This window comes from Ammodytes marinus (genome assembly GCF_949987685.1).
Source record: "Ammodytes marinus genome assembly, chromosome: 22".
Taxonomy (NCBI): domain Eukaryota; kingdom Metazoa; phylum Chordata; class Actinopteri; order Uranoscopiformes; family Ammodytidae; genus Ammodytes; species Ammodytes marinus.
In genome coordinates this window covers 9,418,006-9,444,877 of record NC_137226.1, presented here as the reverse complement: position 1 = coordinate 9,444,877, position 26,872 = coordinate 9,418,006, and the positions used below count along the sequence as shown (strand labels likewise).

The 26,872-nt window shown below is 41.9% G+C and overlaps 1 protein-coding gene across 2 annotated transcripts in view; it reads right to left on the bottom strand.

Moving 5' to 3' along the window:
* The window catches only part of chchd3a (coiled-coil-helix-coiled-coil-helix domain containing 3a), a 65,146-nt gene that overhangs the window by 18,819 nt on the left and 19,455 nt on the right, over window positions 1–26,872 (bottom strand). For both annotated transcript variants that reach the window (XM_080051338.1, XM_080051339.1), the window contains exon 6: window positions 6,057–6,140. In XM_080051338.1, the coding sequence (XP_079907464.1) occupies window positions 6,057–6,140 (84 nt within the window). The remainder of the gene's footprint in view (window positions 1–6,056; window positions 6,141–26,872) is intronic.

Here is a 26,872-nt window from a genome sequence, read left to right as displayed (position 1 = left end):
TCTCAAACTGTAATTTCCAGCTGTTGCCCCAACTGATTTAAAGAGTAGCCCTGACCTTTTGTGAGCCCAGAGATGAGAGACTAAGCTTGTTGGTTAGGTGGAAAACATCCGTCTCCGGACCAACATACTATATTTTTACAAGCAGCAAAACAACCTTGTTTTTTTAAGTGTCATTGAAAGAAGTGTTATGACCGCTGTCAAGCAATTCTTTGTTAATCGATTAACAGAATTGTGTTGCTACAAGAATCTGGTACTGAGCATAGTACCTCCATATGCAATCAAGGTATCTACCTCTAAGGCACTGCTTCTGTTTATTTTCCTCCTATTTGCTTTCAACTTGTTTTTTTAGCTGGAGACTAACAAAACGCCGGTGGGGGGTTGTCAAAGACAGATTAAGTCATTACTACTAATGCGCTCGGCGATATGGAGAAGACATGAGCTGCACCTGAAACACAGGTTCCAGCTCAATTTAGTCAGAAAAAAATACCTCACATTTTTTAATGAAGAAAACAAATAACTCCCTGTACTGATGGCTTCTTTGTCTTATCTGCTGCTGAGCAGGAGGGCCAGGAATGAGAAGACACCCCACCACGGTCAACATTACAGTTCTGCAGACCTAGAGAAAATGAGACTTCTGCTGTGTGCAACTCGCTCAAAAAGGAGAGCGAAGAGGCTGGTTAAACTACCATTGAGCCCATCTCGAATAGAGAGAATTAAATAGGCATTTCAAGATTTGCCTTAAAGCTAAAGTGCGTAACTGCTGTTCATCCCCCGATGAGGAATTCTGAGTAATTACAACACCGTTGGTGCATATACATGACGTAAGCCTTCAGTGCTCATTGTTATACCTTTTGCTGTATGTGCAGGTTTTTTCTTAGCAGTAGAATCAACTACTGACCCATTCTTTGGGCGCTCTTTGGGATATTTCTTTTGTGAAGCTAGGCTTAATCAACTTTGCGTCAACTCGTTTGGTGATGGCTTGAATATAAGCAACATCAATTTATATGAAAAAGTTACACACTATAGCTTTAAGAAGCACGAAAACATCCTAGGGTGGAGATGCGAAAGACTCCAAAACCAACCCTAAATTAACCAATTTTGAGATCAGTCACGAGGATGAGCCTAACACAAACAGACACATCCCTACCCACAAAATCAGTGCATCCATTGCTATTTAGTTTTCAGCTCCAGTCTGTGCAGTAGAGAAGCTGGCTGTATGAGGAGGAAAAACAAGAAAGGCCGGTGGTCAAATTCTAGGTAAAAACCAAAGTGTAAAAATGACATATAGTGGTTTCACAAGGGGTTTATGTGCAAGGCCAGTTCTAGGCCAGGCCCAGTCACTGCCTGGAGTCTGCTGGTTGTAGCTACAGACACCGGAGTGATATCAATCTTTTCATGTAAGTCTTTGCAGAGAAGCCTCCCCCCCTGCAAATGTCAAACTATTCCTTGAGTTTATTGAAACAATTTAAAGTTTGTATAACAACTTTCAATATGATGCAGTCCAAAAAAATACCACCATTAACTTTGGCCTGGAAACTTAAGTATTAGCTGAATCAACATTTCTGTGACTAAATAAGCCGCCCTATAAGCTGATGTTTCTAAAAATTGTGTATCCCAGCAATTTATTTGAGCCTGTGGAGCGTTAACACTGTAGGGTTTTTTGTTTAACATAAACGAATGTGCCGCTCTCTTGTTGTGAAATCAATATTCCTTGAGCAGACTCCCCCCGTTAAGTCCCTGTGTGAATCCCATCATGCAGTTAGAACGGTAAACAGTCTCAGACACAATAATTCAACACTGCGGCGCGTAGTCATGTCTTCACTCCGGATTACTGGGTCTCCAGTTTTACCACCACCAGAGCCCGAGAGACACTACATTGATCGCTTCACGGTCAAGGGAGAAAATTCTATTACATCCTCACTGCTACAGAGTAAGCAAAGCAAACAAGACAAGCAAGAAGCAACTGTTTCAAATCTTCCAACTTTTAATTTGACGCTACAGCAGGAACAAAATGTGCCTTACATTATTTTAGCTGCAGTCTCAAGAAAGAGATAGAGGGCAAAAGGCTGAGAGGGAGAGAGGGGTAGAGAAATGACGGGCCAAGGGGAGAGATGAAGATAGCAAGTCAGCGACAGAGATAGAGAGATATAAGCTATTACTGTTTTTTTAATGCTCTTTCCCGCGTGTGTCTTCTTCCTTTCACCGAACTGTGGAACTTTGCTATGAGATGGCAATTGCCGCGGTGATTGTCCTCCATGGGAGAGCAGAAAAATCCAATTTCGTCGATATATACAAGGCGAAAAAGAAAGATAGAAAGAAGGAGTAGAGAAAAATCTCAACCAGAAAAAGAAAAAAACTGAAGAAAACACCACTTAAAGGTTTGAAAGGGAGAGAGATATATATATAGAGAGAGAGACAGTCGCGGTGGGGGAGGGAAGGCTGGAAAGAGACATGGAAGAGAGAGAAAAAAAAACATGGCCAAGTTGATTGTTAAATATGAGATTGTTTTACGGCAGGGCAGGTATTGAGTGAAAATGTAATAAATATATAGATATTGTTTTCAGGGGCTATTTGGTAGCTGTGGCCCCAATGAGCAGCAGAGGCAGCGGGCTGAGCTGCCTGGGTGCCTGGTGATGGCCTGTCACTGGAAGCCCCTCTGATGAATGGCCATGTTGGATTGGAACGGACGTGTAATATATATCAGACTTATATTTTCTCTCTCTCTCCCTCTCTCTACTGGTGCCTCTTGGAGGGCGCACAAGATACTGGGGGATTCCTGAGGTAGAGGGAGCAATGGAGGGCAGATGGAGTTAAAGGGTGAGGGACGTGACGGGAGATAATATTGAGCTGGCGGGGTAGTCCAGTTGAAATTTGATATAGTGCATTCTCGCTGTCAAAAGGGAGAGACAACTGATGATTTTCTTTCCATGGATTAATCTTTTTTTTTTATCAATTAACAATACTTTATTTATCTGTATTATTTCTTAAAATATTTTTATTTTATCCAACAAAACAGTCTACCTACAACCCGACAAATATTAATTTTACATAAATTCATACTGATGAAAGCGGAAAATTCTCTCATTTTAACAGGTTGAACCACTGAAAAGGCTGGTATATGTTCTTGTCCAAGCAGACTGCATGCAATACATATAGATGCAATTACAGTACACAGTAACAACTTGACCTGGATAAGGATTTGGAGCTGGTATGTTTGTTTTCAAGACATTTTATATCCATTTTCATAGATATTTCAAACATGGCTTCTTCTTGTAAATCTGTTCTGCACTACCTATATGTATCGAGCTCCATCATCTGGCTAAACAGGTCTGCTACTATCAGAACAGTACAGAGAGGCTGACGTGACTGGGCGCTCTGGCCAGAACAAGAAAAATGGAGCGTTATTAACACTGTCCAAACAAACTGCACCCCCTATGGAGTCCCAAGCCGCTGGCTGCACAGTGAGACAACATGCAATATGCCCACCATTGATCTTCAGTTACACACAGGAGGATCACACAAGACACACGCATGGTGGCCATGGATCCTGACAAATTTGTGGTGTTTGCGTGCAAATTTGGGAGACAAAGTGCTTTGGAAATAGAATTCATGTATCACCTTATTACTGAGCATAAAATCGATAAACAAACCAGTGTGCACTGTTTTGTGCACATTCACACAGACAAAAGCCTTTCCTGAAGCCCACATTCAATTCAATTTCTATTATTTTATTTCAGCATTCACTGAGGCATTGCTCTTTCAACCTTTCCTTTGCCTTGCTCTGTGGTTCTTTATCATTCAGTGACATTTTATCTTTTTACCACTCTTTCTTATACTTTTGTCTTATTCTTGTGCTTACGCTTTATCACTCACTCATAAATGTCACTTTCTCATAATTTACTGTGATATCTCCTCAGGTAGGATATCCAACTCTCCTGCGTTTTCTGCTAACCCACCTTTCTCTTGTTTAATATCTACTGTAGTTTCTTTTTTCTTTAAGCTTCTCTCTTTCCTTCTTGTGTGCTCCTCCCCCTCTCTCTCTCTCTCTCTATCTTCTGTCCCCCTGCGAGGTGTGAAGGTGATTTGTTGACACTTTGATCTAAGGAATATTGACCAGAGGCCAACATGGCTGATGAATGGCCAGTGCCTGGAGTCGATAATGCCTGTGTTAGCTTGGACTCATCACTTCCACCATCAGCACTCACATGTGGCTCCTTTACAGGGCAATGCAGTGGAGCTACACTGTCCAAAATATGTAATAATGCGAAATGAGCCGGCTACAATCTCGTACTATTTCGACATCTTTAAGTCTTTTGCAAAGACATCAACCAGCTAATGAAAAGCCTGTTACAAAGTTGGTTGTTATCTTAGGACACGATTCACGTCGGCAAATGGACTTCCTCGCCGCTTCCCAACCAAACCTGCACGGACCAATGCACTTCCAATTACTGACAGACGTCCAGTACTACCGCTCAATACTGGCTTGGGCTTAAGATTTCCTCCTCAACGGAAGGAAACTTTGCAAGCTGTAGTGACTCCAAAGGAAATTGTCTTGTCTTGTCTGTCTGTGTGTGTGTGTGTGTGTGTGTGTGTGTGCGTGCGTGCGTGCGTAGCCATGTGTGTGTGTGTAACAGGACCTAACAAATCCCCACATAAAAATGTTAAACAAGCATGGTTATCTGCAATAGTTTTTTAAACACTTTTGAGAATTGTGCTGCTTTGTTTAATCAACTATGATGATATGTGCACATGCACGGGTAAGCACACACAAGATACAACACAATTTCTTCCACCAAGGAATCGCAGTCAACCTGTTTGGGGAAAAAAAGACAAAATCATTCGACATCGGAGGTCCTTTTGAGGACAATTTGCCCACTGAGTTTGTGATATTTGTTTTCATTCCTGCATTCATGTGAGCATATAAGATGTTTTAAGAGTACTTATTCTTGAAACAATAGCCACAATGAACATCTGGCTTCACAACACTGAAAATTCCATTTTGCTTCCGCCGTAGAGGGCATTTGACTTTTTGCACTCTCCAAAGGGGAGAAAACGCCTTCCCAGTTTGAAGGCTTCATTTTGAGGACATTAAATAGGGACATTGTTTGATTATAAAAACACTTATGATTTGAGAGCAGCACGAAGGCATCCTTTGGAACACACATAAACGGGGCATTTGACCCCCCCCCCCCCCCCTCCATGCATCTCTCACTGGGACCAGCGTGGTGCTGCCAATTGAAGTGGGCTAAGCACGCCAGCTGACCTTTGTCCCCCTCCATAGGACACTGGTTTGACAAGGAACATCAGGGTAGTGTCATTTTCCAGGGAGAGGAGGACACACACAGGGATGAAAGAGATGTAACCCTTTATCCTTCAGACGGAGGAATGGAGGACGAATTAAGGAGAGGAAAAAAAAGAGCGAGAGAGCAAAGGAGCTGAAGAGAGACAATTACGGAGAGGCAGAAAAACGAGAAATCGCATGACACACTCACCTCATACAGCGTTTAAGTTGAAGGACGATAACAGAAACAGTGGGGGCTGAGCCCAGTGGTGACCATGCCCACTGCGAAAAGGCTGGCTGATTTTTTGCGCAGGAATCTGTGTGTGCCTGTGTTTGTGTCAGTGTCTATGTGCGTTTCTGTGAGCACTGCGGTGTGGCGATGAGTGCATTATACATTAACAGAAGTATATTATGAAAACTATTCCCCCGGGCAAAAAACTAGAGCTGCAACACGTGATGAATGTTATAAAATAGCTATGATGTCATCTCGCTTGGTGAGACCGTATACTGCGGCATTTAGTTTTTCTAGTTTGACTTCTGTTGAAAGATGGATATAACTTTTGTTTCTTTTTTGGATACTGTATCCGTGTAAAGCAGTCTCATATTCTCTTAAGTTGTTCCTTGGTTTGTTTTAGCACATTCTTTTGTTTATGTGTTAATCAAAAGTATGTCTATGCTTTTATTATGTAAAGTACTTTCTGCCACCTTACTTGAGTATGAGAGGTGCTCTATGAATAAAGTTTGATGTGATTAAACGTTGCAAACTGTCTCTTACCCGCTCCTCCAGCCGGGCCACCTGCTCTCTGTAGAAAACATCCTGCTTCTTTAGGTCTGCTTCTCTGGCCTCCAGCTGCTTGGCCTGAACACACACACACACACACGCACACACGAAGAAATGCCATTACTTATGTGCTCAGTGGAGCATTGCCCATTTTAACAAACAATCACAACATACATACATACATATTACGAGAGGGATCCATTAAGAAAACTAAGACACATTATAATACAAAACAGACACATTACATGGCCGTTGTTTATTGGCTTTCATATGCCAGACCGAATGATTTATTATTGCTGCGCCTGCCAGGATGTACATACAACCCGAGAGGAAAAAAAAACAAGTTTTGAATGTTCAGGAAAATGTGCACATTTCGCTTTATGTGTAGAAGATACAACTTTGTGTCCATGTGTGTGTGAGACTGATGGTGTCTGACATGTATTGTGTTTGAGCTTCTTTGTCCTCTTGTGCAATCTTTGGCCAAAGCCCTATCGGGCCAACGGGGATAACATCAGTTCTTGGTGTGAAAAGAGCACCATGGCAAGGCATATATATTATTTACCCATCCAACCAATCTCCACTGTCCTCCCTTCTACTGTGACCTTCACTAAACGTACGGCTGACTCTCTTTGGTGATGTACACAACAGATAAGAGCTGGATATATCGTTTACCAGAGAGGGAAAGAAAGCACACCTTTAGAAGGCCAATGATTCAAGTCCAAATGGAATTTAAAAGTGCAATAATCATGATAGAGGTTCTCTCTACGGACAGGACAACAAATATTTGAGGACTGTATATCATTAATTGTGGAATTATTAATAATAATTTTACTTGTCAAAGCCTATTGGTATATTTATTGCCATGGCAATCAATGATAAAACAGGATTTATAGACTTGTTGAAGTGCGACTTCTATCAAGCAAACCAGGTTTGACTTGAGGGGAAAAAAAGATTTGTGGTATTCTTTAAAAAAAAAAGTGTGAGAAGGGTATATTGAAAAAGGAGGTGGAGAGCAGGGTTATTCACGCAGACCTAGCCGAAAGCATTTTGTATTACTGCTCCCTTCTGTTAATAAGTCTTCAGAAAACGAGCTGAAATTGTCATCTCATCTATAATTCCACAAAGCATTTGAAGCAAGTGGGGGAAAAAAGCTGAAATACCTGCTGAAAAGAAAAACGTCACATGTCAAAGAAGCTGAAGGGTAAAAAGGAATCATCCTTGACTCTATAATGCAGGAAAGAGTGAGAGAGAACTGTGGAGTCGAGGAAAAGGTAACGATCTCTAGACTTACCTTCCGTGTTATCTCCTGATATAAGGGGGGCATTGGAAGAAAACAAGAGAGAGAAAGAGATTTGTAAAAGTGGCACTGACTCATCCGTGAACTTCTTTAAAGTGACATTTGGAAAGGTTTAGTGTTCATAGGCTAAGGTTGACACTGTTCTGCTTGAACACTTCATCCTCTCAATCTCCGCTCTTACTGGCATATACACACACAATATACGGTATATAACCATAAACCATTTTTGTATGCACACTTGCACAATCACACACATTGGAACTCAAGCATACCCACACAGCCTGTCATGCTGCAGAGGACTACACTAAGGAAGGCAGCCATGCAGGGAAGACATGAAGCCTCTGCTTTAATCACTACAGGATGTTGAAGGAGGCTGAGAGAGAGAGAGAGAGAGTATGAAGTAGAAAAAAATTGCATTACCCCATCCAATCTCTTCTATACTGATAACCATCTGTGTTTGGCTACTCAATGCACTGCGGGCGGAGCCGCGTGCTCTATGCATTGTGATGAGGAGAGGCGACGAGTGTCACCGAGGGGCTGTCCGCACATGAGATGAGTGGGGGGAGGCAGGGGTTGACACTAAGGTTTCAAAAGCACTTGCCCATAGGGCAAATACAGGTAATGTTTTACTTGCCCGAATGTCGTGCTCACTTGCCCAAGGCTAATTGAATTATACATTTTAGCGTATATGACCGTATCTCATAAATGCAAACACTGCTTACTTGTCTCATCCTGACCACAAACAACCAACAACAATTCATATAAGCCTATATATCATGACATCACACTACACCAAGCCCTTGGTCCTGCTGCAGCATCGTGAAAGGGCCTCTTTTTGCCAGGCACCTGGCCTGGTTTTGGGGTGCTCAGAAAACTCAGTCTAGCTCAGAGTCAAGCTGAATGTTAGCTTCCACACAAATGTGTTCAGAAAAATTTAACTTATTTTACGTATTTAAAAAGGTCACATTGTGCCAAAAAGTGATCGTCTGCCATAAAATTATTAAAGTCCACCATGTTAAAGCTATTGCCCAGTTATACTGTAAGTAGGGAGGGGGATCATTAATTTCTATTCATATTGATACCATTATAAATAATCCACAATCCAAATCTTTATAGATACTTTTCTATTATCTTGTTAAAAGAGAACTGGTATTATTGCTTTAATTGCTTATAAGCTGAGCAGAGCTAAGGATAGGACTTTAAACAGGTCATCATTCCATATTTAGGCCTACTATTTACTTTATATGGCTGGGAAAACAAGTCTTTCACCCAAACTGTATTATTCAAGCTTCTCGCGAAAAACTCAAATTTCTTTTTTTCTTGATGTTACATTTGAACACATCATGATGTCATTTTATTGACCTGTGCCTAATAATCAGTTTACTGAGCCGACCTGAACACATCACATTTTTTTTAAGCTAGCTACTTCTTATCCTGCAGATTTTGATATGGATTTAAAAACTATCAAATGTTTTAACTGCGGGACTTGCAGTCTCTCGTTTGTTGATCACCGCTGCATTGACTTAATGATGAGACGGCGCCGAGCCCGTCTGCAGCGGCAGCGACTCAGGACAGTGTTTTATTTTTTTATTTTTTTGGGACACGGAGTTGAAGCGGGTTGAAGGAGTTTCTTCAAGACAGTCGAAGGTAGCTTACAACACTTTTACAGCCTATGATGCGGACCAGTGATGGAATAATACGCCGAAGAAGGCCTAATTAGTAGAAGATCACCCTGCTCTACTCAATATTTAAAATTACATCATGTGACCTACTGGACTCCATAGCGGTATCGATAAGCTCAAACATCATTGATTTCTGGGTTTTGAATATAGCGGAACCAGGTCCATAGAGCCGGCTTTCAGAACGTAGACAGCGAAACTGCGCGCACACAGGCTGGTGTGTATGTGTGTGAGAGAGAGACAGAGAGAGAGAGGGCGAGAGATGCTGCTGGCTGCCGCGCGCAGCTGCTCAATTGCAAATACAGGTATAGCCGATCTATTTTGTGTGAGTTAGCGGGAATTTTTTTTCTTCTAAAACACATGAATAAATAGCTTAGACTACTGAGAACCCCACTTAAATCCACTTTCCCGTTCGGGCAACCAAAGAGCAATCTCAACTTGCCCAAACATTATTTTCACTTGCCCCGGGCAAGCGGGCAACCGTTAGTGTCAACCACTGTGGGGGGAAGTTTCAAAGTCAAGGAGATGCTCCAAGCTTACCCACTACACACACTGATGACAGAAACCTACAACACAGGCATGCACCTGCATACACAAACGTACACACAAAAACCACCACATTATCACACTCCCTGACAAAACTCATAAGCAACACCATGCATGACCAAGTTGCTGCTGCTGTCTCCGCTGTCCTCAGCACAACCTAACATTAGCCGGCCTTTTTGTCCAGTCAGACAACTGTCTCCATTGTGTTCCCTTACCAGCCTGAAGTGATATTGTGCGCCCAGTTTTTATAGAAAAGCTAAAGCTGCCTGCACTGCGGAATCAAGTTGAACTTAAACCTAAATGAAAGTGCCGGGTGAATGTAACCTGAAGTACACCCTGCAAAGTACACCGTATGTACACTAGAAGTAGCAATATCATGACCATTCAATTTGTTATCGATTTCGAGCATGCAATCAGGGCTTCTGTGATAGATTGGGAAAAGTTTTTTTTTTCAACGGATTATGTTGGCCGGGTTGCCAAAAAGCTGTCTCCTGCCGACAGCTCAATTTAAGAGGAAGAGAAGAGGGATGAGGAGAAGAGGGGAGGAGGATTGGCAGGGGGCTGTGTACTGTCACAAGCATGTCCAAACTCAATGTTACGCTGATAGGTGGCGACGGAAGACTTTGCAGCGAGAGACAAAAGATGCACACAGGCGACGAGGCGCAAACAACGGCTCAGACACACTGATCTGAAACGCACACGTCAGCACACACATGCGGGCATCCACACACCAGCCGGAGCAGCTGTATCCACAGAGAGCAGGGCTGGAGAGATAAATTTGTGCTGAAGGCGAGACTAAAGGGGTCATTAAAAGAGGAGAGGTGGTGACAGAAATGTGTACCCAGGGATTTTCCTTTTTTTAGCTCACTTTTGTGTATATGGTATACGTCTGTGCGTACAGGCAGCCGTGCGTGTGCTCAATTTCCATGCGAGCAGGCCGGCCCTCCGCTTTTGACGACACATACAGGCGCAGACACACACACACACACACACACACACACACACACACACACACACACACACACACACACACACACACACACACACACACACACACACACACACACACACACACACACAGTCAGGATTACTTCCGACCGATTAACCCCATTCAGCGGACTTTAAAGATAATCTAATCATACTAAAGGGCCAAACAATGGGACAGACTTCACCACTGCCCCTACACCTTTTGTTCGCTAATGAAGAGGCGGTGGTGGGTGGAGGAGGAGGAGACGCGGGGGGTTACTGTGTGGGGGGGGGGGGGGGGGGGGGGAGAGGAAGACAAGGGCAGAATTTGACAAGAAAATGGAAAAGAACCAGAGAGTGCAAAAAGAACAGAGAGATTAGAGGCAAAGAGAGGAAGAGGACAATAAAAGGTGATTTATCATTCGGGGTGTCAAGAATGGAGAACTGGCTCTTAGATTGGACATGAAGCTGGGGCCAAGTGTGTCCCTATATGACCTTTTTTTTAAAGTTAAAGTGTGAAAATTATCACAAAGCCCAAAAATGAAGAAAGAAGTTATAAGGAAGAATCGGGGGATAAAAGGGGACACCTGACACTCTTACAACTTCCCAGCTGCTTTGAAATCCAGGCTTCTCCCAGACAATGATTTCTTAGTGGAAGTGAAAGAGGACTGTCAATCACCCTCATGATGACATTTTTACAAGCACATTTCCAAAACTTTGAAAGTCCAGAGGACGACGTAATTTGCTAATTCTTATTCAGCCTCACTCTTTCAAATTTTCCTGCGCAGCAACCCTTGACATAAGATTTTTTTTTTTGTTGCAAACTTAAAATACAAACACTCATAACAGTACCCTCCCCACTGGGTACAGACAGATTGCACACGCTGCCATTTGCAACCCCCAGGAAAGCACATTAAAATCAACAGCAAACCTTTACATTCCCATCACCCCCCCCCCCCCCCCCCGGTCACTTTTTAAGTACAGTAGCACAATGGCTGAAGGTGACAGGCGGTTGAGAGTGAGACTGTGGTGGTCAGATTAAACGGATCGTTTAGGCGAGGTGAATGCCTCTGTGAATATCAATTAGCCAGCCGCTGAATAATTAAGGACAGCCATGTTTTTTAATTAGCCCACTGCCGCAGTTTGAGCTGGGAGCGGAGGAGTCGAGGAGGGGAAGAGAACGGGAGAGGAGGATGGAAGAGGGATGAACCAAGGTGGGTTTTGCTGCGTCAGCCCCCCTCCATCACCACCCACCCACCTCCTGTGTGCTCACTGATATGCTACCGTATACTCAATTTTCTTCCAACACCTGCTTCTTTGTTTAAAGTGTTCTCTCTGTTCACGTTTTTCTTCTAAAGCATACCAAGGGGACTGCGATAAAAATAACTCCTGCCCGCAGTGTTCACAAGGCTTAGGGCAACTACATCTGTGTGTGTATGTGCTTTTAATGTGTGTGAATGGGTATAGAACTCCCTGATATAATAAGTTAGACATTGGAGAAAACTGCTCACTTCTAGTTTCCATCTGACAGTCAGTCCGTCATGATTGGTCCAGTACCTTAACCACATAGTTACTGCTGCAACCACGATAACTAAGGTCTCCCACCCTTAAAAAAAGTCCCAAACCATGATATTTCCCTAAAACTAACTTAGTTTGTGCCTCTGCCTTAACCTAACCACACCTTAACTGTAGCATTGTCACATCATAACACAGATTCCTTGGAAGGCAAAGACAACTTATGTTGTCCTTGTGATAAGGACATCAAATCAGAAATATCCGTTAAAAAGGATGTTAAAATGAGTGTTGTGCCTACACAGTGTCTCATTTGAAATGTTGTAATAGGTTAATGCTGCTGATGCCATAGTGCATTCCAAGAGGCAAAGTCTAACACATGTTTACATAAGTTTCTCTGTAGAATCAACCATCCCAGACCCCTGCAGAGGTCATAAACTCATTTAAGATGGGATAGTCCCTTTTAAAAGGTTGGTTAATCCAACCAGACCTTTGGGGACTGAGTCTCTGCAAGTTCCACAGGATGAAGCTCTATTTGGAAGCTACCATGAAGTTCAAACCAGACATGGCAGGGCCCAGGCACCCTGCTGTGTTTACCTTATCTCAACTCTGAGACACAAGCTTCAAAGCTCTCTTTTCCTAAGGAAGGAAAAGCACCTTATTGGCTGGTTTGAATGTAAACACTGCTTGCTGATAAGACAACTAACTTCTGATTGGATGAGAATGCATTTGGACTGTTTTAATACAGGATACAATACTCTCATCTTTGCCATTCGCCTTCGGCTTCCAGCCGTGATAGAAGGTACGAAATGCTTAAACCTGAGGCCTAGGAATATAAGCAACCTCAACCATCAGTCTTTATTCTCGCTGGACGAGTTGATGGACTGCTTGGAACATCTTCTTCTGTTTTCCCGGATTCGAGAGAGAGAGTTTCCTACAGAAACCTCTTCACCAGAGCTGAAGCACACCTCAACCTCTCCTCAAAACAGAACGACCCCACACGCGCAAAGCGTGACGCCTGCACTGCCCGTTCCACGGACCGGAGCCAGCCAGCGGACCCGCCGAGAAGTGAAGCCGCCTATCACTTATCATCTGGGCCGTTACTACGCTGCCACCAGACGCAGCGCCAGCAGAGAGCAAGGCCCGATGCAGAGGGAGTTCTCCGATTCCTCCTCTCCTCCTTGCAGATAGAAATACATGGGTTTATAATCTAAACTGTTCTTATTATTGCTTGTGCTATGTCTGCTTTCTTAAATTAGATTAGTTCATGGTTATTGACTTATGTGTATCGTTTTAATCAACTTGCCTAAGTAGATAAACCCTTACATTTTGATTTTAAGAAGCAGTGTCTGTGATATTTGTGTCTTGTATTTCACTAATTGCTGGTAAATAAGGTTTATGCTCGAATATTCACTCCTTCATTATCTTAAATGTACATTGTAACCAACTTTGACATTCTCAAGATAAATCCCTTTAACATTATGACACTGTTTTTCTGATTTGATTCAAAGTTCCCTTTTTCAAAGGGTGGTGCTCCGTAGGTATTAATAAGTAATTTGATTAGCTGGACTAATTTAATTGATCATTAATTAACAATTTTTCTTAATATTATAATTTCCATGAAATTAATAATATTCTTGACTTTGACCAAATCTACCCCTTATGAATTCCCAACATGAAGAACTCCAAAATAACCAAATGATTTGCCTAATACCAGCAGATTTAACTTGACAGCTGTCAAGCTCCGTGTAAAAACTAAAATCAGTGGTGTCCAACCTTTTTTATTGGTTACCCCTAATTTGTCTCCCTTCACCACATGTCAAATGTGTCTATGAGTTCTGAGCTGTCTAATCCAAGCAGGTTTTGTCATCTTAAATGGTTTGTTTGAGTTACTTGAAAGGGTAAGGGATAAAAGAATATTACTGTATTAGAGTCTCAAAACTGACAACGAAATGCACTTTTGATTCTCTCCGATACCATTCATCATCTTGTTACTACTCACATAAACACTGCGACCCCTTTGGGGAGTCCTGACCCCTGGCTTGAGAACCATTAACCTAAACAAGAGGATCTTCTATGATATAATTCAGTTTATAACAGGTTTACAATACTAGTATTTGCAAAGAGCATATGAAGGTTAGGCACCACAATATTTAAAAAACAATTACTCAGTGCTTAAGAGGAAAAAACAATCTAATGATTGCCATAAGCAATTCTGCACATCTACCATTTTTCATTTCACACCTCAATGACAGAGACCTCTACATTGTTACAATGAGGTGACTCATTGTTACACTGCACGCTGATGCCCACTACGTGCTTAATAAATCACGCCAGATGAAAATAATCTTGCAAGATGCCATGATCGATATAGAGCACAAATCAAATCTCATCACATTAAGTAACAGCACCTCATCCATAACCTTGGTCTCTTTTGTCTTCGCCCTGCCGCCATCAAGCTCAGCCTCTGATTCACCGCTGTCACAAGTAGCATCATAATCAATGCTCCCTCACACCATCCGAGGGCGCGGCGTGGCACGGTGGGTCAGAGCTGCTCACCAAGACCCCATCTATCACAGACCCCGCGCGACAGGGCCCCTGTGACAAACTAATGCTGAAGCCGCGAAAGCCTCGGGTCCTGTGTGCTCCGACAGGCAGCCTGGGAGGGGTCAAAGATCACCACAATGTGACCGTGCTCCGCTGTTAATTGGCACGGCGGAGGTGTAGGTGGCACGTGGGAGGTTAGAGATGGATGGCGGTATAAGGGAGGCAAGGTGGATGGAGGAAAGGGGAGGGGAAGTTCATGGGGGTTGAGAAGATGAAAGGCAGGGAGAGACAGAGAGGTCAATGTGTGGACGGAATATGGATGGCAAGATAGTTGGGGGGGGGGAGAATTGGATTTTTAGACAGTTGTTAGGAAGACTGTCATATCAAGCTTGAAGATAGGAGAATATTTTAAAAAGGGTGATGTGGTGGAAAAAGCACAGTTTCTTACTTTTTTGGCAGCTACAACGAATACATACAAAGCTTATAGAGAGAGACACACACACAACTTTTTCAGACACACATCCCTCTAACAAATCTTGACTTGTACTGTGAGTGCCTCTAAAACCAATGCACCTCTATCTTTAAAGGCTATCACTGGCAGATTAAATCAAAGTGATGGAGTGTAAAATGATATCACCTTACACAGCTCTTATTGGCAGTATTACGCATCACCCTGAGAGTCACCAATAAAACACGCTTCCTGGTAGCAGTAACTGTAAAGGTCCATTGGAAACTATTCACCTTGGCTGGTTAATTAGCATCATGGGGTTTTATTGAGCGGCAATAACACTTAGGTTCAAGGCCAGCTATTAGTCTCGATGGGAGGTATGGGTAGGGCTGCAGCAATGAGTATTCTACTGATTATTCAACCAATTAATCAGTTGATCGAAAATACTTTAAATAAAAAAAGAAGGTAAAGAGAGATGTTCAAATTCTGCCTTCCTATTCAACTTCAATCAACTAGCCAACCATACCTTCATAAAAGGTGGGATGCTTGTCAGATTGTCGGTTTTGAAAAGATTTAAAAAAACTTGTCAGAAGCAGTTCCCCTTTTTGGATTGAGATCAGATGCTGTTTCATTATCCAATAAGTTCTTTGTTTGAAGGATACTGACCCCTCAAAGTATGCCTATGCTTGTTGTAAGAATATAACACAACTAACAACATTCCAAAAAATAATGTAAATAAATAATTAAGTATTGAGTTTGACTTGCAACCAATGCTACACGCTGATTTTCAAGTTACTGAACTAACATGCGTATTAAGACTGCTGGGCTACAAGGACACCCCGAAATAAACTTGACAACATGGCCGCCCTGTCACAACATAATATTGCAGCATCATGGCCACCTCTTCACAGGGATTTATGTCAGTTGAGCTGGAATTGGTCACAATAAAGTCAAAAGAAGCAGTGGTATCATTAATCATTGAGAACAAGCTGACTGTGGAGAAGCTCTGACTGAAGCTCTGACTGAAGCAATTACCTTTTTAGCACTACTCCGTACAAATTACCCTTTTTCTTTCCATGCATTGGATTGTCCCTTTTCCTATGTGGTACGGCAGGTGATACTTGCTTATGCTGTGGAGATTATGAATGAAAGTCAAGTTTATATACCATACCTGGTGTAGGGGAGAACGGGGTAAGTAGGCACACTTTTGACTCTAGTGAGAATTGCTTATCACCTAAACATCTTTCAATAGTCATTCCTACATTACATTGAAGCTTAAGGTGTTGGCTTGAAATGTGTACCCCTCACTTTTTCTATCTTCACTGGGTTGTTTTGATTGTGTTGCCCTTTTTTCTTTTGCATGCTAGCTGCCTTTTCCTGCTCTATTCTTTCCCTCTCTGTGGTGTCAGTGAGGATACAGCTTGACAATTTATTTCGTTATTGGGTTCCTTTTCTGGCTACAGCCTTGAGATAACATGTGACAACCAACCCCCCAAAAAATGTGACGACCAACCCCAACTTGAATTTCTTGCTAGCATCAAGGCCAACAACCATCTGACAACTAATTAGCTTGCTAACCACAATCTAAACTATAGTTTACCCTTCACACTTTGTATGTGTAACAAGTGTTTTGTTATAAACCCATTGTGTAAAAGCCTAGAAGAAAAATACTGAGGTGCTAAATATTTTCAATTTGACATGAAAAACACAAACAGTTGTCTCACCTCAAATTCAGCAGTCTAACTCCAAGGAAGACTATGTAGGTGACCTCTGATCCCAATGCTGGATATTTACATACCAAAATTTCACAGACAGCGCCTTCTGGTTCCGAGATATAACGATTGTGACAACCAACCCGTGTGACAAATTACCCCGTTCACCCCTATTTTAAACTTAACTTGACTTTTCCCTCAACAAACAGATGACGAAAAAGACAACAGAGCCACAGGCTGCAGACATAATTACTCTCCCTTGGGGATCTCTTAACAGAGTGAGTAATGACACAATGACCTGGTGGGTCAAAGGGCTGACCAGCTCAGGACAGGGACCAAGGGGCCAGGACGTCGACCAAAGGCCAAGAGGTGTAGGTGGTGAGTGTGGGTGTCTCAATGCTTGTGCGTGTATCTTAACTATTGGCTCTTTAAGGGCACATAAACATGAAGTGTCCTTGTTGAGTCTGTAGTTCATTGACAGTGAACAGGGGTCAACAGAGGGCTTGATCTGAACCAGCTGGCCTTAATGATGCTGAGACAGCGGTTTCAACCCACTCACGCATTTACATCTCTTTTGCAACTTATCCAAATTTGTAGATGTATAATTTTTTTTAAAGGAAGCGGATAAACAGTTAGGTTTATATCAATCAAAAATGTATTAAAGATACCTTTACGATGTCCTCAGAATTGAACGGCAGGGAATAACATCGAAAAAAGAGAGAAAAGATCCAGTGAAAACAAATGGTACAAGTGAGCCAACAAAAGGTTGGACTCCTGGTAGAAACATGAAAAATGACTTTGCTTTCTACTCCCAGACACTTCAAGCCCCTTAGCGTTTGTTGAAGACACCACCTCCACCACCACTCCACTGCATGCTCCTTCGCTGAGGGACAGCAACAACATCTGCTGGCTCAGAGATTGATTTATTGGCTGATCAGGCGCCCGCGGTGTAAACTGATTGATTGATCATCTTGCGGTTGGAGCTGTCTTTATCTAGAGCCCCGGGGAGCGAAGCTCTGGAGGTCCCCAGTCATCTGTCATGTCCAACAGACAAGGGAGAGATGAAGAGCCGTGGGTTCATTACCGAGACATGGGGGGGCATGTATGGAGGAAGTCTCAGCCAAGATGGGAACAGGGGGCATGGAGCGAGAACAATGGGAACATGAGGACAAAAGGGTTTTAGGGATGAAAGGAACGGAGAAGAAACTCTGGTGCTTGTAGAGCGAGAAAGATTGATACAGACGTACATGAAAGGCAAAAGAAGAAAGGACGGTGGCCAAGTCAATTACATCAAGATCGCCATATGAGTCAGTCAATCTCGTCTGTATACAGACTCGGAATCAAACAGTCCTGATAGACCTCATTTTTCATGTCTCATTTAGGTGGGAGGTATACGTACAAACTATGATTATTTGGTGTTTCTTTTTAAGGATCCAGGATAAGAAAAATATACAACTTCTCACGTTTCATTCACATCACTGTTATACGTAGTGAGCAGTGGGAGACAGTTATGACATCCAGGGAAAAGAAGGTGTGAGGACGAGAACAAGTGTGGAGAGTGCTACTAGGCATTCAGTCTGACAGTCGGAAAATTCCTTTGGCTGACGGAAGAGGACACAGTGAATGACCTGAGAGTGGAGAGTCACATTGTCTTTGGACAACAGATGTCCCTAGGGAGAAAAGTGAATGAAAGAGAGAGAGAGAGAGAGAGAGAGTTGGTGAAGGAGAGAAGAGAGATAGGACAACCTTTTACAGAAGGAAGGTGAGAGGAATGTCGATGGGAAGGCAATTGGGGAAGACATGGCAGGGAGGGGAAAAAAGGGACAGCCTCAGGATGTGTTGCTGACAAGGGACCTTATAGAGGACTCAAGCAGCATGGGCCTGAACCGTTAGTGTGCATGTGCCCGCAGCATGTGAATCTTTACTTGGATCCATCTGCATGTTTAAGACCATCCTAGTGTATGGGTAAGTGACAGAGTCCTGTGTGATTATGGCTGTGGGCATACTGTACGTTTCTCAGTGCATGTGTGCTCATGCTGGGTATCAATGCATATTCATTCGATCCGGCAGCAGGTGGTCTTCCCAGGGCTGATGAAACTGGGAGGGGGCCACAGTCCACCTTCAGCTTCTGCCTATCAAGCCCATGTCAGCAGACTCAGGGTCACCTCTAATCCAAAGGAGCCTTTAGCCAAATACATGGATTTTCCCCTTTCCTTGATGCCCTACTTACCGGCTGTTAGTTGTCACAGACAACTTACTTTAAAGTGATGCAGAGAAAAGAGCCAGGTTAGCCTGTTCATTTATATATGACTCGTAAGCTTCACAATCCTTTCTTATTTCAAGCTGCCGCCACAAAAATATAATTTTTTCCGGATAGAATGCTATGCCGTTGCTATTCTTCTCATGCTATTTGACTTTTGTTTCAAGTTTACACATTTGTCTGTGGTTCGCTGTTTTGGATTGGTTTGTTTCATAATTGGACTTTGCAACCTTGTTTTGAAAACTGCTTTGTGAAATCAATATGTGTCTCTCTCGTCTGCTCTCTCTATGCACCTTTTTATTCCCCTATCTTTTATCCCCTTTCCATTCTTTCACTCCTATATTTCATCCAGATTTTCTGCTGTTTCTGGCATTTTAGACTTCCCTCTTCGCTCTCTCCATATGTTTAAGTTCTTTCCAACGTTTAATCAAAATCTCTACCTCGAGCACCATTAGCTGAGCCGAACTGTTCACTGCTACAAAACCTCATTACTACTACTATCCTGTCAGAGCCAAGGGGGAAATTCACAGAGAATGACCAGGAAAAGGTACGAGCTCAAAAGAAAAATATCTGTTACTGATCCCACATATCTACTGTACTGAGCCACATACACACATACAATACTTTGTCGAAGTTGACACTTGTTTTTCAAATATTTGCACTTCAGTATCTGGCCATTAAATCACAGCTAGGTTGATTAAAAGAGAAGGTAGGAAACAAAGACAAAATGTTGCTATTCTCAATCATATTATACTCGCTGCAAAGAGGTTGTGAATAACATGATTGTCAATTTCAACACATACGTTTTATAAACACAGTTTAAACATACCTATCCATTTATTGTTGTAATCTTTGCTTTCCTGATTTTTTGTTATCAGAGAAATCGCCCTCTACTTCTTACCCTGACAACTTAAAATTCAATCAAACCCTGTTAAAATAACAGACAATGGTTCAAACCTGCTAGGACTCACTCCTAAAGCCACTAAAATGATAATTGCTTTTGTCGCAATCACTTTGATGAGGAGAATCAAATTATACAGTTGCTGTATGGGTGTCTTTAGCTGTAATGACTTTAAATCCACAAGTAACGATGTCTTGTTGAATTCACTATTAGGGAGGTGAAATCAAGAGGAGAAAGAAAAGTCAAACATGAAACACTTTTTTGAATATTTCTTCTCTCTTGGCTGAAAAGTGCCAAAATGCCAAAATATAATTAGGACTAGTATGTCCTGAAAGTATTATTTGGTCATTGAAGTCAACGGCAAGTGTTGTTCAGCTTTTCAAAATGTTAAGAACAAATGAGAAGGAACACATACATTAATACATACACCTCCAACTGAGTCAGAGGCTGTAAATTGACTGTACACGCTCTCTTGTCAGAAAGAAGCTCTCCTGACACCAGTATCTATCCATCAATCGAAGCGCTGCTGTAAGCCGGCCCCGCTGCTGGCCGCTCGCGGTGCCAATTAACTGACAGGGTAAGGGCCTGGCACAGTGTGCCAGCCACAGGTCCTGCCAATTAGAGCCTGACCTTCTGTCTAACCCTAATACTGGCACAGTGTGTGGGCACCACACCCTGGGCAGGGGTGAGGTGCGGCCGCCAATATGTAAAGGACGGTTGAGTGGACACCCTCCGAGATGTGAGAAGGTGAGCATTACAAAGACAGGAGAGAGAAAAAGAGGAAGAAATTGACACATGTATGATGAATGTACAGTACACTGTCAGTATGAAACAATCAAACAAAATGAATACCTTCTCATTTAAGCTGACCTCTTCCAATACACAAACACTTAATTATGTCCCATCTATTGAGAAAACAGACGAGCAATTACACAAAGATTAAAAATGCCTCTTCCTCAGGCACTGAACTCTTTACAAACCTGAAGGTTGTTAAGAGTTTGCATTTCCAAAAGGCAACTTTCCAGAAATTAGAAAACAAACAGAGAAACAGCCGATCATCATGTTGAAATTGAACCGCTGTACCTAATAAAGTGTCCGGTGAGTGTATTTACACAGAGACTGATACATTTCCCCTCCAGGCCTATTAGCGTCTGCTTTTTAGATCTGTAATTGTAGCTCCCCCTCTGGGCCAGTCAATGAAATTCTGATAATGCTGCAGAGCAGCTTTGCCATTATTACTATTTCAAACACTAATTTATATTTGATACAACTCTTTAACAGTCATTACAGTGCTAACAAAGTACAGTTAGCACTTGTTCTGCACCACTGAATATTTGATACATAAGTGTAAAATACGTCTCACACTAGTAAACTAAACTCCTACAATAGGATGAGGATGGTGCATTTTCCTTTTCTCTTTTAACATGTGAAGACTTTTGATATCGCCATGTGAAATGCTGAAGGAATTGTGGAACTAATCAGTTTTTTTCCAAACTGAAACATGTAATTCAGCATCATTGGTATGCTGTTGGTTCTTCAAGGTACCTGCAGATGTTGCGCTAAACCAAGCTTATGATCTGTGCTACATAGCCCTGTGCACCTCCCTTAATACATCTGCATAGCATACTAATCAAACGGGCTGACAGTTCTCTTCAATTCAGTTGTCTAAAGCCTGGCAGGGGTTACTTTTACAACAGAACTGGAGGTAAAGATAGGATGCAATTTGTCCTTGTAGAGCTGAGCAATTCCAAAATGTATGTAAATCACATTGTACGACTACCTCTCTTTATCTTTTCCATACTCTGATGTTGAGAGAAAGAATAATAAAATAAAAAAATAAATGTTTTTTTAATACCACCAACAGGCATCAATTCAAAACCCAGCAAGTTTCCTTTAATACCTGGGAAATTAAATTGTCACCGTATTATCAGCTAGGTCCAGTCGGTTGTATCTAAAATGCAACAGGGCGCAACTGAAGTACACAAGGTTCTCCTAAAAAAAGCACATTTGCTGGAGACTGCCGTTTTTAAAGGGTAGAAAGGAGAGAGCTGGGGTGTGAGCAACTTTAGGAGGGAGGGTAGGCGTTGCATTTAAAATGTTAAGCTTTACCCAAAAGTAATTTTCAAGCCAGCCGAGCATCAAATGGAACACAGTTTAAGGAAGAAGTAGGTACAGATTTTTTCCAGGAGTTCTGACAGGATGGACACGGTTTGTGTGTCTGACTGTTTGTGTGTAGGGAGCATACTAACAATCTTGGTATGCTGTATTATCCCTTGCTGTGAAAGTAGTAGTGGTTGGAAAATCATGGAAAATCGCATTGGCTACATGTGTGTTTCTCTCAATTTTTCTGTGTGTGTAAGAGCGATACAAATGAAAACAGAAGGAGCATAAAAGCATGATAAACAACTTCAAGGCTGATAGGTGAAACAAAATGTGGATTGAAGTTACTCTTGTTAATGAGGTGGCGACTGTTACTGAATTATAGGGGAGAGGACAGGATATTTTGAAAGGGGATTCATGTCTACTGGACAGAAAAATATTGGTTCAATCGACATGTGAAGTCTGCTCACAATATTTATGCTGTTTCTACACCAAACAAGATCATGTATTAAATGAATACTAACTTGCAAAGCCTATTACACTACCACTAGTTAGTTTTACGTATTGGTTTTCAAGGACACAAATCTACCCACATCCTTCTGTAAGCATATTTATATAGTTAAACTGTTGCCTACTGTCTCTCAATCAAAGTGCTAGATTAAGGTCTCATACACAGAGAAAGAAGTAAGTGTGAGATCTGAGTGGTTTGGACCAGTTGCCAACAGTAGACAAAACCATTGCCGCCAGGTAGACCCCACCCAGGCCTCTGTTTGGAGCTCAGGAAAGATTGATGACTCTGGGTTTGATTGAAAAGTCTACCTCAGGGCCAGTGATTGATTGGCCACTGGACCAGTTTGGCTCCGCAGGGAACACAGTCGTTGAAAATCAAAAAGATGGGATGGCGGAAGTCTATGATTTCATTAAAACACAGATGTGTGGACTGACAGATAGATGTAGGCTTTGAGAGCTACATGACCCGTTTATGCCACGAGCCAGTATATCTCGGTGTCAAAACTCGTCGTTTGTACGAACATAAAGAGAAGATTATATTGATATTGAGCTCCATCAGTCACTGGTCTTTTCTGCTTGGTCCTCAGCCAGTATCCACTACAAAAGAATCACATATCCCCCAATTGATGTTGCTGGGGAAATTCAGCACTAATTGACCTTTTATCTAATTAAAGGATTTGTTTGTGGGTAATGAGTCTGCTAAGTAACTCTTTGATGAGGCCATCTTGACCGCATCGGGGTTCTTCATCTAGAAATTATTCCGAATGACCACATGATGAGAAGATATATAAAGGCCGTCTTTATTAGGTTACAAATCAGGTTGAAGGGCAAAACAGCGCAGTGACAAGCGTTTTCCGACAATTTTCTTTTCCGTGTGAATTTAACTATACATTGACCCTTTTGTGTTTCTTGGAAATTTTGCTTTTTCTCTCTTGACAAGCAGGAATAATCAGCATAAAGACAATTTAAAAAAAGCATCTTTCTAAAAACTTTTGGGTAATTTAAACAGTAATTATGTATGTTATTTGTCTAATAGATGACCAAAGAGGAACAAAAACTAAAATCAAAAACTAAACTAAAATAATCTATTCGGAAAACACGAATATATTGCTCTACTTTCAACTACCAAGAAACCCTGGTGGTATGCTGGTGTTCCCCCTTTCCCTTACAGTGGTTCCCACTGAGTGGCAGAACATGTGTGAGCACTGACACCGGACATGTTCCCCTCAGACAACGGAACCCCGGGAACCCGACAACAACGTAGATGACAACACACGCCGTTGCCTACACTGCTGTGAAGTTTCAATTACTGGCAGACTTGGTGGCTGCCTACTGCCAGTCAGCCTGACAGGGAGGGGAGTGACTGGTGCTGGAAAAGCCTGAAGGACAAGCAGTCCCACCAGGGTGGTAGGAACCGTAAAGGACCTCTGCTACACTTGACACCACTGCAATTTATATTACAAGATTCTACGCTACAGAAATGACCGGTTTAGATCACCCCAATTGATTTCTACAGGGATGGATAAGAAAAATTGCTTACTGCAACATAATTCTTGTTGGAAAGCTGAGTAGAGTAGTGCTTATCACTCTACATAACACAGTCGCCCAGTGAATAAGAGAGTGAGTACAAGGTACATTCAACCCAAGAATAACAAATAAAAACCTATGTAGAACAGTGGACTTTTGATGTGCTTGCACACCTCCTATTTTATCTTTAAAAAAAAATAAAAAATCATAAAATACATATAATTTTTTACTAACTACCGTCAATAGTTCCTAAAATATGCTGAAATTAAAGGTGTTTTAGCTTTAGCTTTCAATGTATTTCTGTTTCTTTTAGACCCTGTATACAATACAAACCAGAATCTATATGTGGAATCTAAATCGATAAAATCTAAACGATACCCAACCCAGGTCTAACCCCGTGTCTTGGGGCAATCCTCCAGAATGGTTGTCACTGTAATTGGTGCTGCTATGGTTGCCGAGGCTATGGCTATTATAGGTGAGCGTGGGGAGGCATAACTGCTCGCAGCATCACTCTCGCTGTGTTTCAGTTAGAGGAGGGAATGTATGGGGTCCTGCTGTTCCCCGTGACCTGTATCTTAATGAGAAGGACAAATCAATACTACGCTGGACAAAGAATACCAGAACTACAGCTGCCATAGACTAATGTTTTCTCAGCAGCAATGAACATGAGCGTGGGGCGTTCAGGTCAATTCACATTCAATTAAAACAATTTGAAGTGCAATAAAATCACAAATAAAAACAAATTCCCAGCCTTTCACATTTTGAGCTACATCCAGAGCTTCTCCTTTCCCTGTCCTTGCAAAACAATGATTTTTGTTTTTTTTAATAAATTTTTTAAATTATTTTTTTAAGATTATCATATAGTTTGAGATAATACCCTGGTTGGGCAGATGGAGTGAATGATGACATATGCAGTGTTTAATAATGTAGTTCGCACTCTTTACTTTTGCTATTTCCAAACTACTGAAAAAAACAATAACATTCTCTTGACATCCTAAATGCCAGGGGGCTGAGAGAAAAATAAAGAAAAACACATTTTCTGGGAACACAGCAGAATGATGCGCATCACTCACAAAGAAGATGTTATGTGTCAACAATAGATTGTTGTTAAGGTGGACAATGTATTTTTTGCTACCAAGTCAACTTGAGTTAACTAGAGGACGTTCAAAGCTAAGCATTCCAATGTGTATTCCTAACTTCTCAAAATGACTACTACTACTACAATAAGGTTGTAGCTCTAAAGCACTGTTTTGTTAGATTCTGCCAACAAGCTAAATATTGCATGAAAGCCAGAGAGAAGGGGGGAAAAATCAACTTGAACTAATACCTCATGATTAATTGCTTAAGGACAAAACAGGGTAGCCTAGAAGATTATACGTGAGGTGTTAACAGGGTTACTGGGGAAAGGGACTGAACAAATCACCTCTGAAAGCTCTATCAACCATCAGATTATGTGCTTAGTACAGCAAACCACAATCTCTCTCCGGAGCTCTTCCTCGATCAAGTTATTGACTTTAACCAGCATTCAGAACCGATTTTCACCTTTCCAATTACTGATGCTTTTGTGCTTTACAACAATGTCTATCTCATTTGTTGTGAAACCTATGTAGAGGCGGTCATGTGAAAATTATCAAAAATAGCCTAGTTGCTCGAATGTATCTCTTTCAATCTTCATATATTGAGTCTTTTAGCTATCTTTTTGAGTTCAAATAAATAAAGTCTAACAAAGACACATAGTGGCAGGGAGATAGACAGACAGACAGATGAGGGATGGCGACAAACCCGCACACAAAATACCTTAAAAAGATGTTTTATTTTTCATCAAAGATGAGTTCGCTGTGGGTAGACCACAATCCTGGAGTCTGACAAACACAGAGTGAAATGACAATGGGTGGTAGACGTCTTGGGGGGAGAGGCAGCCTTTTAAAAAGGGAATAGTCCATTTCCAGTTGAAAAGAACAGTGGCCGCGTGGAAGCGTCTGACTTGACAATTACATGAGTGGTGCGAACGGCACTGCGTCTGTACTGATAACCCGTCGGATTCTATTAAAACTCCGGCACTCCAAAAGAATTCTCAAACTGAGGACATTATCACACAGACACAATTTAAAAACCCTCTGACAATGACTCTTTTGCTGCAATGTGTGTGCTTTAAGGAGGCGGAGACAAACTGGAGAGAGAACTGGATGTATGCCGAAAAATATAAGTTATAGACAAAGAATGAGTGTGTGTGCGTGTGCGTGCGTGCGTGTGTTCAGTCTCATGTTGAATGCCTAGCCACTGTAGTGCTGCTATCTGTAGTTACAAAAGGTTGCTAACAGCCCTCAGTTAGCCTTGGGGCCACAAGCAAAAGCTTCAGGGCGAATTGAAAGGAAAAGTTAGTAAGTAAATTCTTCAGGAGCAAGCACCAGGCAAAGACAAGGACTCTTCTCTGTGACAGTTCAGTAAGACCCTGAACAAATGATCCTAGCTCATATAATACAGATACAAAACAGGTGTTACATTCTTGCCCTTTCTCTCCTCCTCTATTTTGTCCTGTCTACCTCCCTATAAAAAACAACATAAATTAAATTACAGAAAGCCTACAACCGATCTTTACGGATTCTGAAGGTAAAACGGCATCACATTATGTGTCTCTCTCACCACCTCTTTTCCCCCTTTCAATTGAATGACCGTTCCAAATGAGGGATCCCTTATACACTCGTCCTGGGGCGTGGAATCACGTCAACGCTCCTTCTCTTTCTTTCTCTCAAACGAAATGATTCATTTTTCTATTACGGCGATGAGCGTGTGAAATGAGCTATA